General features: G+C 50.3%; 1 protein-coding gene across 1 annotated transcript; it reads right to left on the bottom strand.

Annotated features, from left to right (window-relative positions):
- Positions 1-917: 917 nt before the first annotated feature.
- CTSE (cathepsin E) lies at positions 918-13,271 on the bottom strand. Its single transcript, XM_014829180.3, has 9 exons — positions 13,087-13,271; positions 12,273-12,429; positions 11,586-11,703; positions 10,494-10,612; positions 6,971-7,170; positions 4,811-4,933; positions 3,580-3,721; positions 3,380-3,478; positions 918-1,676 (listed from the first exon to the last, which is right to left on the bottom strand). The coding sequence occupies exons 1-9, from the start codon at positions 13,152-13,154 to the stop codon at positions 1,512-1,514; spliced, it is 1,191 nt and encodes a 396-aa protein (XP_014684666.1). The 5' UTR covers positions 13,155-13,271; the 3' UTR covers positions 918-1,511.
- Between the last annotated feature and the right edge of the window lie 2,310 nt (positions 13,272-15,581).

Here is a 15,581-nt window from a genome sequence, read left to right as displayed (position 1 = left end):
ATGGGCCCGGAAGATCTCTTTGTATTGAGGTCAAGTCAAAAGTTCACAGGAAGTAATTTGAAGGGGGAGGAGGGGTGATTGAGCATTAAAATACTGGAGTGTTGAGACACACTCAATATTCTGAAAACCAATAGATAGAGGGGGAAAAACAAGTAATCTTGCCTTTCCTTTATGAGCCCTACCTTACAGTGAGCAAATAGTTGATGAAAGGGTTATTTATTTATTTATTTATTTTGAGGAAGATTAGCCCTAAGTTAACATCTGCCGCCAATCCTCCTCTTTTTGCTGAGGAAGACTGGCCCTGAGCTAACATCTCTGCCCATCTTCCTCTACTTTGTATATGGGACGCCCGCCGCAGCATGGCTTGCCAAGCAGTGCGTAGGTCCACACCTGGGATCTGAGCTGGCAAACCCCAGGCTGCCACAGCAGAGTGTGTGAACTTAACCGCTGTTCCACTAGGCTGGCCCTGAAAGAGTTATTTTTTATAGGGTAATTCCAGGTAACAAATACAGAAGGAAAAATAGAATTAGAAAAATCCCTGTTTTGCAACCCCTAATGAGAGTGTGGATCTAAGCAATGGTCATCAATGGCTGCTGAAATCTTTAGGTCAAACCCTGAAGGGAAGTTTGTCATTCATGGATGGATGAGGCTGACAGCCCCAGAACCCAGTCCCTAGTCCTAACTCGATGAACAGAGAGGCCCCAGGCACCAGCTGCCTCCTAATGGGGCACAATGGGATGCACCAGCACCATCTGTGAAGTATTCCTGCCACAAAACCAGGCTTCTGGATCTAATGACCATTTCACCGGAAAGCTGGCTCAGAGAACCACCGTACCCGACACCTCTGGATTTCAACCAGCAAAATTCAGAATGTCGTAAACACTACAGATGGAAAAAGACATAAGAGACATCTCAAATAAATGCAATTTGTGGACTTTGTTTGAATCCTGATACGAATAAGTGAACTGTAAAAACTACCAAACATTTATAATAGAGAACATTCAAACACTGACTGCACATTTAAGAATATTAGAAGGATTTATGGATAAATCCTTGACGTGATGATTTGTGAGGTGATGCTAAGGATTTGCTTCAGAATAATCCGGGTACGTGGGGCTGGAGAGAGGAGTGGTGGTGGAGCAGATAAAACAGGCCCGGCCACGTGCAGGCGGGTTCTGCAGCCGGGCGGAGAGCGCAGGGACTTACTGTGCTAAAATCTCTGTTTGTGCGTGCGTTTGGGGATTTCCATCATAGAAGGTCAGCCAAAAGCCATCAAAGGTGTGGACATTCAACTTAATGCTTCCATCATGGTGGTGGTGGAGGGGGTGTGTATGTGTGAGTGTGTGTGTGTTCTTAGGCTCTGTTTGGTCCTAGTTCAAGCTGCAGCTCTGGGACAACCCTATCTGATTGAAAATGACTACTTGACAGCTGTGAGGAAGGCCCCAATCTAACAGACCCAGCTGGGTTCCCAAGGGGTGTCAGGCAGGCAGGCACAGACACAAGGCCCCTACTTAGGGGACTGCTGGGGCCAGCCCCACAAGGTTATTCCCACGGTCAAAGACCGAGTAAAATTGTCTAATGAAGACATCACCCAGGATCCAGAGGGGCCCAGCTGGAGGCTGGATGTCAAGACCTTGAAAGCCACTGCTGCAAAACTGCATTCCATCCACAAAGTCCTGGGGTTGGAAAGAAGAATGTAAGTTACATAGAGAGTAAGAAGGAAGTAGTGCTGCCTAGAGGCTGTACTGTGTGGTGGTGGTGGCTACATCAAATTGCCTTGGACAGCTGCTTCACAATTTTAGCTAATTGGTTTTTCCTCCCACTTTATACACTTCTACCTGTCTGCTCAACAACGTGTTTGCACTATTTCATATATGTCTACCTAGGCTTCTGAGTTCTACAATTTTGAGAATTGTTCATCTTTTATACACTCCCATCCCCCATCACCATTTTACTACTGGGGAAACTGATCTTGTTGCAAGGCTAGAAGAGCAATAGGTTTGGCATTAGAAGATCTTGGCTTAAATTCTGGTTTCTTTAGTTTCTAGAGAAGTTCAACTTAACTTTTTAGGGGAGAGAAATTGCTCTATAAGTGGCTGGCCACTGCTATTTTCTTGTTGATATTCTGGGAAGAGTCATTTGAGTGGCTCCTTTTAGGCGTAAGGCAAGTAGGCATCATTGTGAGAAAAGTGTAAGTTCCCGCAACCTCATGTTTTAGTTTGGCCAACTTGGGCTCTAACAGGCAGGCATGGTCTTTCCAACAGCCATATGAAATCTGAGGTTGCCAGGAAAATTTGTGGAGGGCTTAAAGAGCATTCTTGAGAGACGGGGGTAAAAATGCAAAGTCCTTACAGCATTCTTGATGAATTGAGGTGGCGCTGATGAAATCTGTTGGCAGAAAAGGGCAACGGCACCATATGGGGCACAGGGAAGGGTGTGGGGTGAGCAGGACTCACAGAGGGTGAAGGTGGGAGAGTGTAGGTGCTGGGCTGGTGGAGGGTGTACAGACTGGTGCATTGGCCCAGGTGAAATGGCTAGCCTGTCCTCGGAGTGCTGTCACAGCGGCAGCTCCAGAATTTCTTTGTAGGGGACTTGACATGAAGCTGTGTTTTAAAGCAAAACTCTTGTTTTCACTTGCGTTGTCTGTTCCTGTTTGGTGGCTTTGGGAGGAGTTAATGGAGAGCAAGGTGTGGGGGTAGGTAAATTCCATCGCCCTCGGCCTCCACCTCCGTGCCTCCATTCTGGCGCAGTCACCCTGATGCTGGACGTGACTCTTGGTCAAAGTTAGTGCGTTCAAGGGCGCTGCCAGAGAACTGCGATATTGAAAATCCGGCCACATGTGGTGTGAGGTGATCGCGCATTTCCATAACACCTAGGAGTTCCCTTTCTCCCTCGCCCTCCAAACTTACAAATCTACTGCAACAAGGCGTTTTCCTATTTGAGGAGAATGTGAATTTGAATGTTAGAAGAGCTATAACCTTATTCTGCGTCCGCCCCCCCAAGCACCTGGAATCATTTACCTCTCTGAGTCTCAACATCCTCATCTGTCAAATGGGATGATAACATCCCAGTCTGACTCTATGGTTGAGAGGATTAAACTTTGTCAGTTGAAAAGTCCTACGTGACGATGTCAGAAAACCTCACTAAATGGCTTGTCCAAGGTTCGCTTCTGCTTCGTGGCGCTACAGGGAATTAGAGACAAGCGGCCCACACAGGCAGCTGCGTCCCTCCCAGAGGGAACGCCGCCACGTCAGTGCAGGATAAGATGGGAGGGGGCTCAGGGTCCATGCAGTCTGAGTGCAGGCGACTGTTGAAAAGGGGAAGTGGCCGGTGTGTCTGGGAGGCCCTGTGACTTGCAGAATTAGGAAACAGTTCTCACCAGCAGGGTGTAGGCAGTTGGTTGGAGAGTGTAGGGAACTCCATTGATGGTGAAGGTGACATCCGGCATGACATTGAGGTTGACACACTCCACAGCATACTAAAACACAGCACAGAGGATCCATTTAGAGGCCTCCCATCCTCCAGGAGGAGGCCTGGCTCCCCTGCTCCCATGCTCTCCCCACTCGGGCAGCCACTCACTTCTCCATCCATGGGCTGTGCCCCAATGGCCTCCTGCAGCTGCTTGATCTTGTCCGGGGGGCCTGTGATGAGGGAGGTCCCTGTGTCCACAATGGCCTGGCAGCCCTGGGAGCAGAACATCACGGTGCCGCCCACCTGGATTCTGCAGGCAAAGGGCACGCGTCAGCCCCCGCATCTCCCGCTCCTCTTCCTCCCAGCGCCCAGCAGCTCCCACTCTCTGCTGGGACATCTGACATGTGCCAGCACATTCATGATTTCCATTTTGGTCTCTCTCACCATGAATGTTTCTCAGGTTTTTCTTGACTGAGATCCACAGCAAGAAATACATTCAATTCTTCACCCAGTATATACACACACATACAAAAACTAAAAATTTCGTGAAACAACGCTTCACTTTAATATGTGAAGTGCACTCTGATATTTTCCATTTTATTCCATTTCATTAAAATATAGGTCACGGTCTCCTAAAATGATGCCATGACCCATAAATGGGTGAGTCCCTGCCGTCTGAAAACCCCCGGCAGACAGTGAACCGGAGCATCTTTTGCATTCGTCTCCCTAGCGCCTAGTCCATGCCTGGCTCCTTGCAGGAACTTCTTGGCTGAATTGAAACTCGAACTACGTTTCTTTGAATTCCTGCCTGTCTAGCACAGTGCTGGCTATGTGGCAGGCACCTAGTCCCACTTCCCCCAGCGCTCCATGTCTCTCTCTGTGTATATATGTCAAGCTCAGTGAGGGCCATCCCTCCAAGCAAGCCTTGAGGAGTTCTTCAGGAGGAAGCTGCCTTGCCCTGTCTGCTGGGCCACTTTGATGCCACATCTCATGGAGCCCTGACCACCTTCCACTCTACGTGCCAGTAGTTTGTGTGTATGTCTCATTTTCTGTACGTGCTTTGTGAAGGCAAAATCTGAGTCCAGTTCACTTTTGCACCCCCATGTCACTGAGCCCTTGCCTTGGGTGTTAATTAATGTTGACCGAGTTTACTGTCTGTCGAATTGGAGGCGCACCACACCTCCAAGGAAGGAAGTGGCGCGTCAGCCTGCCGCCCCAGTTGCCGAGGCCCTTCCTGCCCGGCTCCGCGGCTCCCCTCTTCTGGCCTCACTCGGGGAGCCCCCGCATCGGCTGCCAGCCACCAGCAGTTTCATTCCGGTCGATTCAGTTCGTCCTGCTGGAGCTGTGCCTGTTTCGTGTCCTTGCCTCAGACCATAACTACGTTGTGGAGGGTACTCACGCGTCCAGGGCAATCTGCCAGTAGCCTTGCTTGGTGACCGGGACCCAGTTCAGACTCCCAGAGAAATGGGAGTGGTCATAGCCTCCGAAAATCAGTTCACTCCCCGCACCGCCTTCTGGGTCACTACATGGAAACAAAGGCTGATTGTCAAGGAAGGGCCACTGGAAAACAGGGACGAGCCTCAGCCAGGACCCTGCTCCTGGATCTGGGCACTCACACCAAGTCCCTGGGTAGGTGGAAATGGCAGCCTGGGCTTTGAGACCAGGGCTCCCGTTGAGCGCAAGTTGATTAGTCTGGGCCTTTTTGGGCAAAAGGATAGAAACAGCTCTGTTCAACCACGTGCACGTGTCCTCCTGCTTCTGAGCTAAAAGGGCTGGGGAGGTGGGGAGGGCTCCAGGTCTGCTCCTGCAGCACTCACGCAGAACCGAGGCCGGGCCGCCCTGAGTGTGTGCACCCCGAGGGACTTGAGATGCCCCCACGGACACCTCTCCCCCAAGCATCTTCCCACCGCGTTGTGGCCACGCCAGGAGTTCCCACATTCTTCACTCCTTTGTGTTAAGGCAAAGAAGCGAATTGGAGCCCAACATGACTTACTAGACCTTGAATATTTATTAATTTTCAATGGTGTTGATTTCTTGGATTGTGTTCTGGCACCTAACAGGATTCCGGGTAAATAGGACATAAAACTGATTCATTTTCGGAAGAAAAAGATCAGAAAAATACAAAATGTGGGGCACTGCAAGGCAAGAGGGTAAAGGGGACGGATGTCTGTGGGCATCTGAGGACAGCAGTTTTAGAGAGCTGAGGGGAAGAACTAACGTTTGTTGATGGCTTTATGAAAGGCACTGGCTGGAATTTCACCTGCCTGATCTCGCTTAATTCTCACATCAACCTAGTGTCCATTTGAGGAAACTGAGGCTTGGGGAGCTGAAGGAACGGAAGCGGTAGGACTTGAATCCAGGTCAATCTGACTGCAATGGCTTTGCTGGTTCCCATCTCAACTCATGTCTTTCCAGGTGTGAAGGGAGCAGGAAGCCGTGACAGCGGAGGGGGAGGGGGCCAGACAACCTGCCCTCTTCCTCACTCACGCAGGCCTGGTCCCACTGCAGCCACGCTGGACAGGAAGCAGTTTGATGGAGGAAATTCAAGACTCTCCACGTGGGAGAGGAGAACAAGGGAAACGGGCTTATGCTGACACAGGATAAGCTCAGACCAAGCCTCAATGGGAAGGAGTCAGAAAGGTAAGAAAGCTCCTTCCTGTGTGGGGAGGAGGGTGAGATGCCTCCCAGGCCCCAAGGCCAGGGTGCCCAGAGGCAGGCGAGCCTCTGGACCTTTTCCAACTACAGCATGCGACTGTTTTTTAATTGTATCAATTGGTAAAACACACATAAAATTTACCGTCTCAACCATTTTTAAGCGTACAGTTCAATCGTGTAAGTATATCCACATTGCTGTGCAACCAGTCTCCGGAATGTTTTTACCCTGTAAAACCAAAACTCTGTACCCATTCAACGACTCCCCTGGCCCTCCCCCATTCTTCTTTCTGTCTCTGTGGACTTGACTGCTCTAGGGGCCTCGCCTGAGGGAAATCAGACAGTACTTGTCCTTTTGTGACAGGCTTGTTTCACCTCTCAAGGTTCACCCGTGTGCAGCATGTGTTAGAGTCTCCCTCCCTTTCGAGGCTGAATAATGTTCTACTGTGCGTACACACCACAGTTTGTTTATCTATCTGTTAACGTGCAACTACTTTATCGTCAGCTTAGCTTTTAACACCTTTCCTGCCTCCGCCCCTGGAATTAAGCTTCTAGAAGGCAGGGACGGTCTTTCTTGTTTCACTTACAGCATGCTCAGCACATAACAGGGGCTTGAGAAGTATTTATTCACTGCATAAATGTACAGCCCATTCCAGGCATTCCTTAAATTAGCCCAGTGTGGTACAGTTTACAAAGTGCTTTTCACAACGACTTTATGAGGCAAACCCATTTCCTCAACATTCAGAGAGGTTAAGAGTTTTGCCCAAGATCACACAGCTGGTCACAGGCCAAGCAAGAGATCCAACCCCGGTGTTGTGACTGCTAAGTCCAGTGCTCTTTCGGCTGCACCGTCTTGTCTCCCCGTGGTCATAACAGACCTTAAGCGGGCAGGCTGGACGGGCCTCACCTGCTCATGTAGACAGAAAACATGGGTACGTCCACCAGGTTCTGGGCCATCATGTTGTCGAACACCGGAGTTACCCCTCCGACAGCCAAGGACGGGTAACCCAGGCCCAGAATTCCATCAAACTCCGCGTCCACAAAGGTCTGGCCGGGCTCTGTGACACTCTCTCCAAATTGCTGGCCGACCACAGTCAGTCCTTCCACCTGAAGGGAGAAAGCCCAAAGGAAAGTCGCATGGGAGACGTTTGGCAAAGGGTCTCCGGTTCCTGGATTCTCCCTCTGTTCTGAAGCTAATTCTTCTCCTACTCAACTTTCCTTGATTAAATGGGGACAATGATTTTTGCCGTATTCCCACTTAATTTTTTTATAGTAACTTTTTTTATTGACATATAATACAGAAATCGTAAGTGTACATTTCAAGGAGTTTTCACAGACTGTACACACCCATGCAAGCAAGCTCCCAAACCCAGAAACAGGACATGACAACCCCCGAGAAGCCCCTTCGTGCGCCCTGCCAATCACCACACTCCTCCTCCAGGGTAACCAGCCTCCTGACTTCTAACAGTGTTTACTGACTTTGCCTATTTTTGAATTTAACATAAATGGAATCATACGGTGTGAAGTCTTTTGTATCTGGCTCTGTCACTCAACATGAGGCTTACTGCATGCTATTTCACTTTGTTCATTAGGATTCCATGGTATGCATATAGCGTCACTATTCATCCATTCTACCACTGATGGATATTTGGGTTATTTCCTGTTTTTGACTTTTGCTAATAGTGCCGCTTATCCATGACTTTTGGCGAACATGTGTACATATTTCTGTTGGATGAACATACGTCTGAGCAAAGTCTTAGCAACTTTGCTCAATTCACTTCCTAATCCCAGGAGTTTGTCTGCAGATATTTTTTGGATTTTCTACACACGTAATCTTGTCCTATGTAGATAATGACAGTGTTGTGTCTTCCTCTGAAATCTGAACGCCCTGATTTCTCTCTTCTTGCCCCACTGGCCCGAGAGTGGGCATCCTCCTCTCACTCTCGTCTCAGGGAGGAGGCAGGCTCTTAGCCATTTGCAGTTAAGTATGGAGTTTGCTGTGAGCTTCTCCGTAGATAATCTCTATCAGATGAAGGAAGTTACCCTAAATCCTAGGTCTTATGAGTATTTCTTAAGTCAAAAATAGATGTTGAATTTTATCAATCGAGATGATTATATGATTCTCTCCTTCTATTTTCTCAGGTGATAAATTCTTTGAAAAAATTACTCTTGGGATGCCTTCTCCTTTTACAATCACAGGATTTTATTTGCTAATATTTTGTTTAAAACTTTTGCATCTACATTCATGAGAAAGAGGTTGGTCTGTAATTTTCATTTCTTATAATGTCCTTTTCAAGTTTGTTGCTAAATTATTCTGGCCTCATAAAGTGAGCTCTGAAGCGTTCTTTCTTTATCAGTTACGTGGAAGAGTTTGTGCAGGGTTGGTGCTATTTCTTCCTTAAATGTTTGGAAGGATTTACCACGAGGCTACCTGGGCCTGGAGTTTTCTTGTGGAAAGGTTTTTAATAATGGAGTCAATATTTAAATAGGTATTAGAGTAGTCATAGTTTCTCATTTTTTTCTTGTGCCAGTTTTGGCACACTGTATTTCTCAAGGCATTTGCCAATTTTTAAATAATTGTCAAATTTAAAAATTTAAATTTGCTTAAATAAATTATTCTTGTTGTCCTCTTACTATCATTTTAATGTCTACAGGGTCTCTAGTAATCTATCATTTCTCATTGCTAATATTGTTAAGTTGTATTTTCTTTCTTTCTTCCTGATTAGGTTGCTAGGAGTTTACCGATTTTATTAATCTTTGTAGGGAGTTAATTCCTGGCTTTATTGACTTTCACTATTGTGTGACTTTTCTATTTCATTGATGTCCTATTCTTGTATGTATTATTTCCTTCCTTCCACTTTCTTTGGGTTTGATTTATTTGTGGTTTGCATGCTGTCTTGTTGTTTATTTGTTGCTTGAAATAGACGGTGAGATCATTGACTTTTGGTTTTTCTCATATATGCACCCCCAGGCTATCATTGTCCCTCAAGGACTGCAGTGGCTGCATGCGCAAAGTTTAGCATGCCACGTCTTCATTATGTGTATCAGTTGGGGTTTGGCAAGAGAAGGAGAGCCATTAGGGGCTGTATATGAATAGAACTCTATTCCAGATATCGGACTCCATGCGACTGCAGGCGCTGGGTGGACAGTAAAGGTTCGGATGCTGCTTCTGTCCTGCTGCTGCAGCCTGGAGTCGAAAGTCTTGGAGTCAGGAAGGGAAGACAGATGTCAAGTGGGAGAGGAGGGTGAATTGGAACTTCGAGGTTGAGGGTGGACTGGAACCCATATTGTTCTCTCACTGTCTCTAAGCCTCAAGGATGGGGGTGTCTGAAGCACAAGCTGACACTGGTTGTCCCAGAGTTAAACGTGCAGCTGGCCTGGGAGCTAGGAAACCTGAAGGAGGAACCAACTGCAACTGGAGTGGCTGTGGGCTTGGCTGCCCTGCACCACCCAGGTGAGCCAGCAGGTGAGCGAGAAGCTAAAGGCTACAATTCCTCTCTCCAGCCAGTCTCAGGCCCTTCTCTGCTTTGAGGTGATTGTGATGATCAGTCTGAGATGTAGCCTTTTAAATAGATATTTGTACTTATCCATATGTTCTAATAGAGACCACAGTGTATTGTTTTATCTGTATGTGATATTTCTGCAGAGATGGTGTGTGTTTTTCTCCTGACATTTTTTTGCTCAATAATGTGTCCTATGCCACCCACTTTGAAGAGATGTTGATGGAGCCTGGGCCCTGCTGGCCTCAGGACCACACCAGAACTGGAACAATACTCATCAGGAGAGGGTCAGCCTCTATTTCCCCAAAGGCCTGGGCGTGTCCTGCTGCCCATAAACCTAGAGGGGCAGGACCAGGGCTCCCTGGTTCTCTGTCCCCATATTGGTTGGGTTCCCACAGTTCTGGGACCCAGAGGACCTTCGGTGAGAGGGAGTGTAAGGAGACGCTCACGAGCTCAGCACTGAGTCTGGTACTGACCTTGGGCCTTTGTTTTGACAATTGGGATTCTGCCTTGTCTCCGGGATCAGCCCCCACCTCCTCCTTTGTCACATTATTTCTGTAACTGAGTTCCCACCTTACCCCTGGCTTGGACTTCTTTATCCTTCAAGATGGAGGTCTGGAGTTGTTTCCTCTGCTCCCCAGGCCAGGAGATCCAGCTGGGAACCCCAACACCAGGATCTCAGCCCTGCGCTCCATTTCCCTGCGGGAGTTCCCCTTCCCGCTTCCCCAGGACTGCACACTGAGCAGACTGACGCACTGCCGCCATCTCAGGCAGGGAGCACTACCAGGCCTTCCCCTTGCCCTAGAAGCCAGCTCTTTGTTTCTACCTCTTCCTATCGCGGATCTGAAACTGCTCTGCTAAGAGCTCCAAACAATATTCTGTCTCCCACGTTTCTGACCAAGAAAGGAAAAATGAAGGAATTGTACTTACAGAGACTCGGTCGGCTCCAATGATTCCAGACAAGCTCCCGGTCCCATACTGGATGGAGAACTGACTCCCCACCATGCTGTATGTGTTGGACTGGGAAGGGTAGAACCTGGTGTGTGTCTCTGGAAAGCAAGGATGCTGTTCACGCCTAGGCCATCGGCTCGCTGCCTTCATCCCCACCCTGACACCCAGACATGCAGGGTCTCTTCCCTCAACTCCCAGCACTGGTGGGGGCCTCTGGAGGTAGATCACGGCCCTCTCAGTGGGCTGCCACATTCCTCTCCAGCCACATGTGGTGGCCTAACTGAGGATCAAACAGTTGTTCCTGGGCAAGCGTGACCGCCTGCAGTGACCTCATGAGGCATACCAAGATAAGTGCCACATATCAGGCGCCAGTGGCAGTCTCTGCCAACCAGTGTCGGTCAGAGCCTGGCCTCCAGAAGAAACTCAGGAGTAAACAATTGCCATCCAAGGAAATTACTCTCAACTCCTTGCCCAGCCATGGACACCTAGTCATCACCTTTCCTGAGACGTTCTGTCTCCAGAACTTGTCCTGCACTGACTGAGACACCTTTCCTTAGCGCTTCCTTTTCCAGTCTTCATGAAGACCTCTGAGTTACCTCTGGCCAAATGGACTCACCCACGCCTTGTGCCCCAGCAGCCCCACCTCTGGTACGCTGGGAGGTAGGCCACCAAGCCTCCTTGAAGTAAGTGAACAGTCTGCACCAGAACCTGCTCCCGCCCAGAAATAGCCATCAGAATGGAACTTTCCCCTGCATTCTTTTGAGTGTTGCAAGGGGAGTGAGTCATTGTGTATTCTAAGATTTGTATTTTTGATGGCTGAGTTTCCCCCTGTTAATCCTGGTTAGCATGGAAATTGCTAACTTGGATAGCAGTCAGATTTTAGCTCTCTCCCTGGCCCAGCCCTGTGTCCGCTGCAGGCAGTCTCAGGGAAACTCAGAGGAGGAGAGGGGAGGCTGGTGCGACAAGGATGGCCAGTTTCTGGAGCCCAAGCTCCCCTCCCACAGAGTGCCAGGCCCTGGCTCCCATGACTGGCCTCCAGCCTTTCCCGCTAGGGCTCCTGGCCTCACTTACTGCAAGCTGAACTGGTGCAGTACACAGAGGGGACCCAGAGGTTGGAGGAGCCTGTGTCAAAGATGACAGTGAAGTTCTGCGGTGGGGAGCCAATGGAGATGGTGCCAAAGTACTCCATCTACAAGTTAGGGAGGGAAGGGAGCAGAGTGTGGGCGGTGGGGGGAGGGCTAAGGGTGCTCACCCGGGGGCCCAGGCTAGCACAGACTGCAGCTTACAGAGCCTGGAAGATGGCAATAAAAGGTAGAAGGAGCAGAGGCAGGGCCATGAGGGAGGAAATCAGGTCAAGGCCCCTGGGCTTCGGTAGTGTTCACTTTCGGTATCCTGATTGTCATAGTACCGTTGTGAACAAGGCAGAGGAGGCAGAAATGCCTCTGTTCTGCCATCAGGGAATGGGGGCTGGGAGAGGTTCAGTCATTTGCCCAAGACCACACAGCTGAGAGCAGAAGCAGTGCCCTTCCATTTGGTATGCGTGCCCTTTCCTCCCCCACAGACCTCTACACACTCGGGCACACCACGGCTTGCTCCGCCAAGTCCACGGGGACCCAGGGGACCAGTCCACGTGGGTCATCCCAGAGGAGAAATCCACACCGCCGGCCTTCAGTGCTGCTGGCCTGACACTGGCCGTGCCCCGGGCTGAGCCTTCCTCCCCTCTCCCCGCCCCCTAGTCCCCGCCCCAGGAGGCCTCACGTCCAGGTAGTTGATGAGGGGCTCGTTGGCACTCTGGTCCATCGTGCAGGTCTCAGTGAACTGGATCATGTCCAAATTCTGGGATTTCCAGAACTCGGAGAGCTGGCCCCGTGCCCTCAGTTTCTTCCGGAGGGACGGATGCCTCCTGAGCGGCACCCTGAGGACAAAGCCTGATGTGAGGAGGAGGCACACGTCTGCCTCTCTCTGACTCTTCCCCCTGCTCACCCCATTTTTCCAGAGGTTAACTCAGGAATTACAGGAGGGGATGTGCAAGGCCGTGTGCCAGGGTTTTTGGTCAGTCGGCACCCTTTCCACCCCCAGCCTGTCCAGTCTTGTCTCTGGCCCTGCAGACTCTGAGAATCTGAGATGGGAAACGGCCATCCCTCCTGAAGATGGGCTCTTTGAGATCTTGTAGGAAAATGGGAGATGTGGCATAGCCTTCAATTTTCCACGAACCCCATGAGGGGCTGATTTAAAGGGACAGAAAAACTCCTGGGGGCAGCCATGGTCGGTCCCTTGGGTAAGTACTCAGGTCATTTGAGCTACAAGCCACAGCTGCAGGTTCCTGCTCTTTCCAACATGAGAAGTTCCCGGGGCCTTGGGCAGCGGCTCCATCAAAGGTGGAGGCAGAGGGATGGCTTGTCACAGGCTGGAGATTGAGGCCATAGTCAAGGTGGCCACTTGGTAAACCTTTTCCAAGCTCTCAGGTTCTTTTCCTCTTCATTTCCCCATCAGCTTTCCTCTCCCAGGGCAGCCCTAAGCATGAGGGCAGGGCACTGCCCAGCTGCACACAGTGCGGGGGACACAGCCTCACCTGTGGAGTAGTCCGTGGGCCTGCCCCAGGTCCAGGAGCACAAGCAGCAAAAGAACGAGCCTTTTCATTGCGGGCCCAACCAGCAGCTTCTTCCTTGCTTGGCAGCGGCCTTCCTTGCGCCTTCCTTTCTTCTGTGCCACCGGGCAGTGGGAACTCAATCGCCGTAACTCTCAGACCTGCCCTGCCCAGCCCAGTCTGAGGACCCAATGATAAGGCCCCTGGAGTCAATAGCCAGGCCCAGCGCAAACACAGCGTGTGTAATAGGGCGTTTCCCCTCGACCGCTCAGCTCCTTTCCCTCCTGCGAGAGCGTGTGGGTCTGGGGTGGGATCTGGAGGTCTATGCATCCTCTAAGGGAAGAGGGTAGTCCAAGCCTCAGCTTCTCCCAGCATCTGTCACCCTACTCTGACCCCAAGAAACCCTGTATTAGTTAACTGAGAGAGCAACGTGCCCTTGGACACTGGGAACCACCCTGTTGACTGTTGACCTCGAGCGGTCTGGCTGAAGACTCCTGAGGGGCAGAAGCACAATTGCCACATGTGGGGCAGGATTCTAACTCAAAATATTAATCGGTTTGTTCTTTCTGTATTTCCTATTCTCTCTTCATTCCCTGGGGAGCCGCAAGGGCACTTTACCCTCCTCCAGTCCACTTTGAAGCAGAAGCCAGCTCTTCCCAAAGCCCCTGAAATGGGAAGATCTGGTCGTGCATTGTGCAGCCAGTTTTTCTGCTCCCAAGGACTTGGTGACTCCGGGCCGGGGTGGGGGACGTTCCGAGAGTACAGAGGCAGCTCTGGAGGGTGGGGGGTGACAGGGTTGGGGGTGTTCTGGAGCAGATGCGTGTATTGGCTTGCTAGGGCTGCCATCATAACTTACCACACACTGGGTGGCTTACCAGAACTTTCTTTTCTCACGCTTCTGGAGACTAGAAGTCTAAGAGTAAGGCATTGATTGGCAGGGTTGGTCTCTCCTGAGGCCTCTTTCCTTGGCTCGTGGATGGCCACCTTCTCCCTTCACATAGTTTTCCCTCTGTGTGTATCTGATTTCTAATTTCCTCCTCTTATGAGGACACTAGTCATATTGGATCAGGGCCCACCCATCCTAATGACCTCATTTTAACTTAATTACCTCTTTAAAGACCCTATCTTCAAATGCAGTCACATTCTGAAGTGCTGGGGGTTAAGACCTCAACATACGAATCTTGGGGGGACACAATTCAGCCCATAACAGTGCCCAAAGGCAGCAGGATCCTCGGTCTGTCAAGTGGGACCCAGGCAGGGGTAGAGAGTGCAGGGCTCAGTGCTCAGTTACCCAAGCACGCTTAATGATCGCCATCAGCCCATCCCTGCAGCCATCATGCCTCCTAAACAGAGGGGGGCTTTATCACCTTGAGTGGGGATGGAAGGGGACGGGAAAGAACGTCTTCCCCAACCCTGACCCAAGTCAATGGAACTCTCTGAGCCAGGGCAGCAGGGGCCATCACCACTGTCATGCATGCCAACGCTTCCCAGCTCTAGAGTAGGAGGCAGGGGGCCTGGGTTTAGGTCAGCTCTGCCCTAACCAGCCAGTGATCTGGCAAGTCTCTTTGCTGCCACTGTGGGCTCTGCTTTCCATCTCTGAAGCACAGCAAGCAGACAAGCTTGGAGTCTGGAGCTAAGCTGAGCCCTGCCTCGGATCCAAAAATGTTAAAAAAAGACATCAAAAGGATGTGGGGAACTGCCCTGACCCCAAGGGAACAAAGCCTCCTCAGCTTTGACCCACTTTGCAGGAGTCCTTCTCTTTGACTTTTCTTTGGGCAGAGAGGTCTGCCTCAGAAGAGGGTGTGGGTCAGACGTGGCTGGGAATCAAGGTTCTTGGTTTTAGCATTAAGCTCTGCCATGGTTTGCCCATTATTGCCCAACCACTAGGTATCTTAGTTTGGCCATCTGCCAAATACTCTAGCTACACCATTGAGTTTTAAGGAAGATTAAAAATACAAAAAATAAGTATGTGGAAGTACTTGGAAAACTGTAATGTGTCATCGGGACTGAAGATCGTCACTACAAAAGCTTGTGCTGGAAGACTCCCTCTGGACCATGAAGGCAAGCCCACTCACAGAGCAGAGAACAGTGAGGCGCAGAGAGGCAAGACGACCCGTTCAAGAGCGTGCGGTTCATTTAACGGCAGAGCTAGGATTAGGACCCAGGCTTGCCCACTTCCAGTCCACTGATCTTTCTGCTACAGAATTATCGTCAATTGCCTTAGCTCCTGCCTCCTCTCCCATGCTCCAGGCCGGTTCCCACACGCCTTCTGCCTCTGTTTTCTGTGAGTGGAGGGTTCGGCTGGCTCCGACTTGAAAAGAAAGTTGGTTGGTCTGAGCAGCTGTGGGCCACCTGGCTACCGACTGGAACAGAGACAGTGTGGATTGTCTGTGAGGAGCTCCAGGGTCTGGCAGGATTTCGGAAAGTTTGACGCAGGCTAGAGGCGGAAGCATGGAACATTTTCAGAACTAATGGATTCT

Source organism: Equus asinus, chromosome 25 (assembly GCF_041296235.1).
Source record: "Equus asinus isolate D_3611 breed Donkey chromosome 25, EquAss-T2T_v2, whole genome shotgun sequence".
Lineage (NCBI taxonomy): Eukaryota > Metazoa > Chordata > Mammalia > Perissodactyla > Equidae > Equus > Equus asinus.
This window is presented reverse-complemented; position numbering and strand designations above follow the sequence as displayed.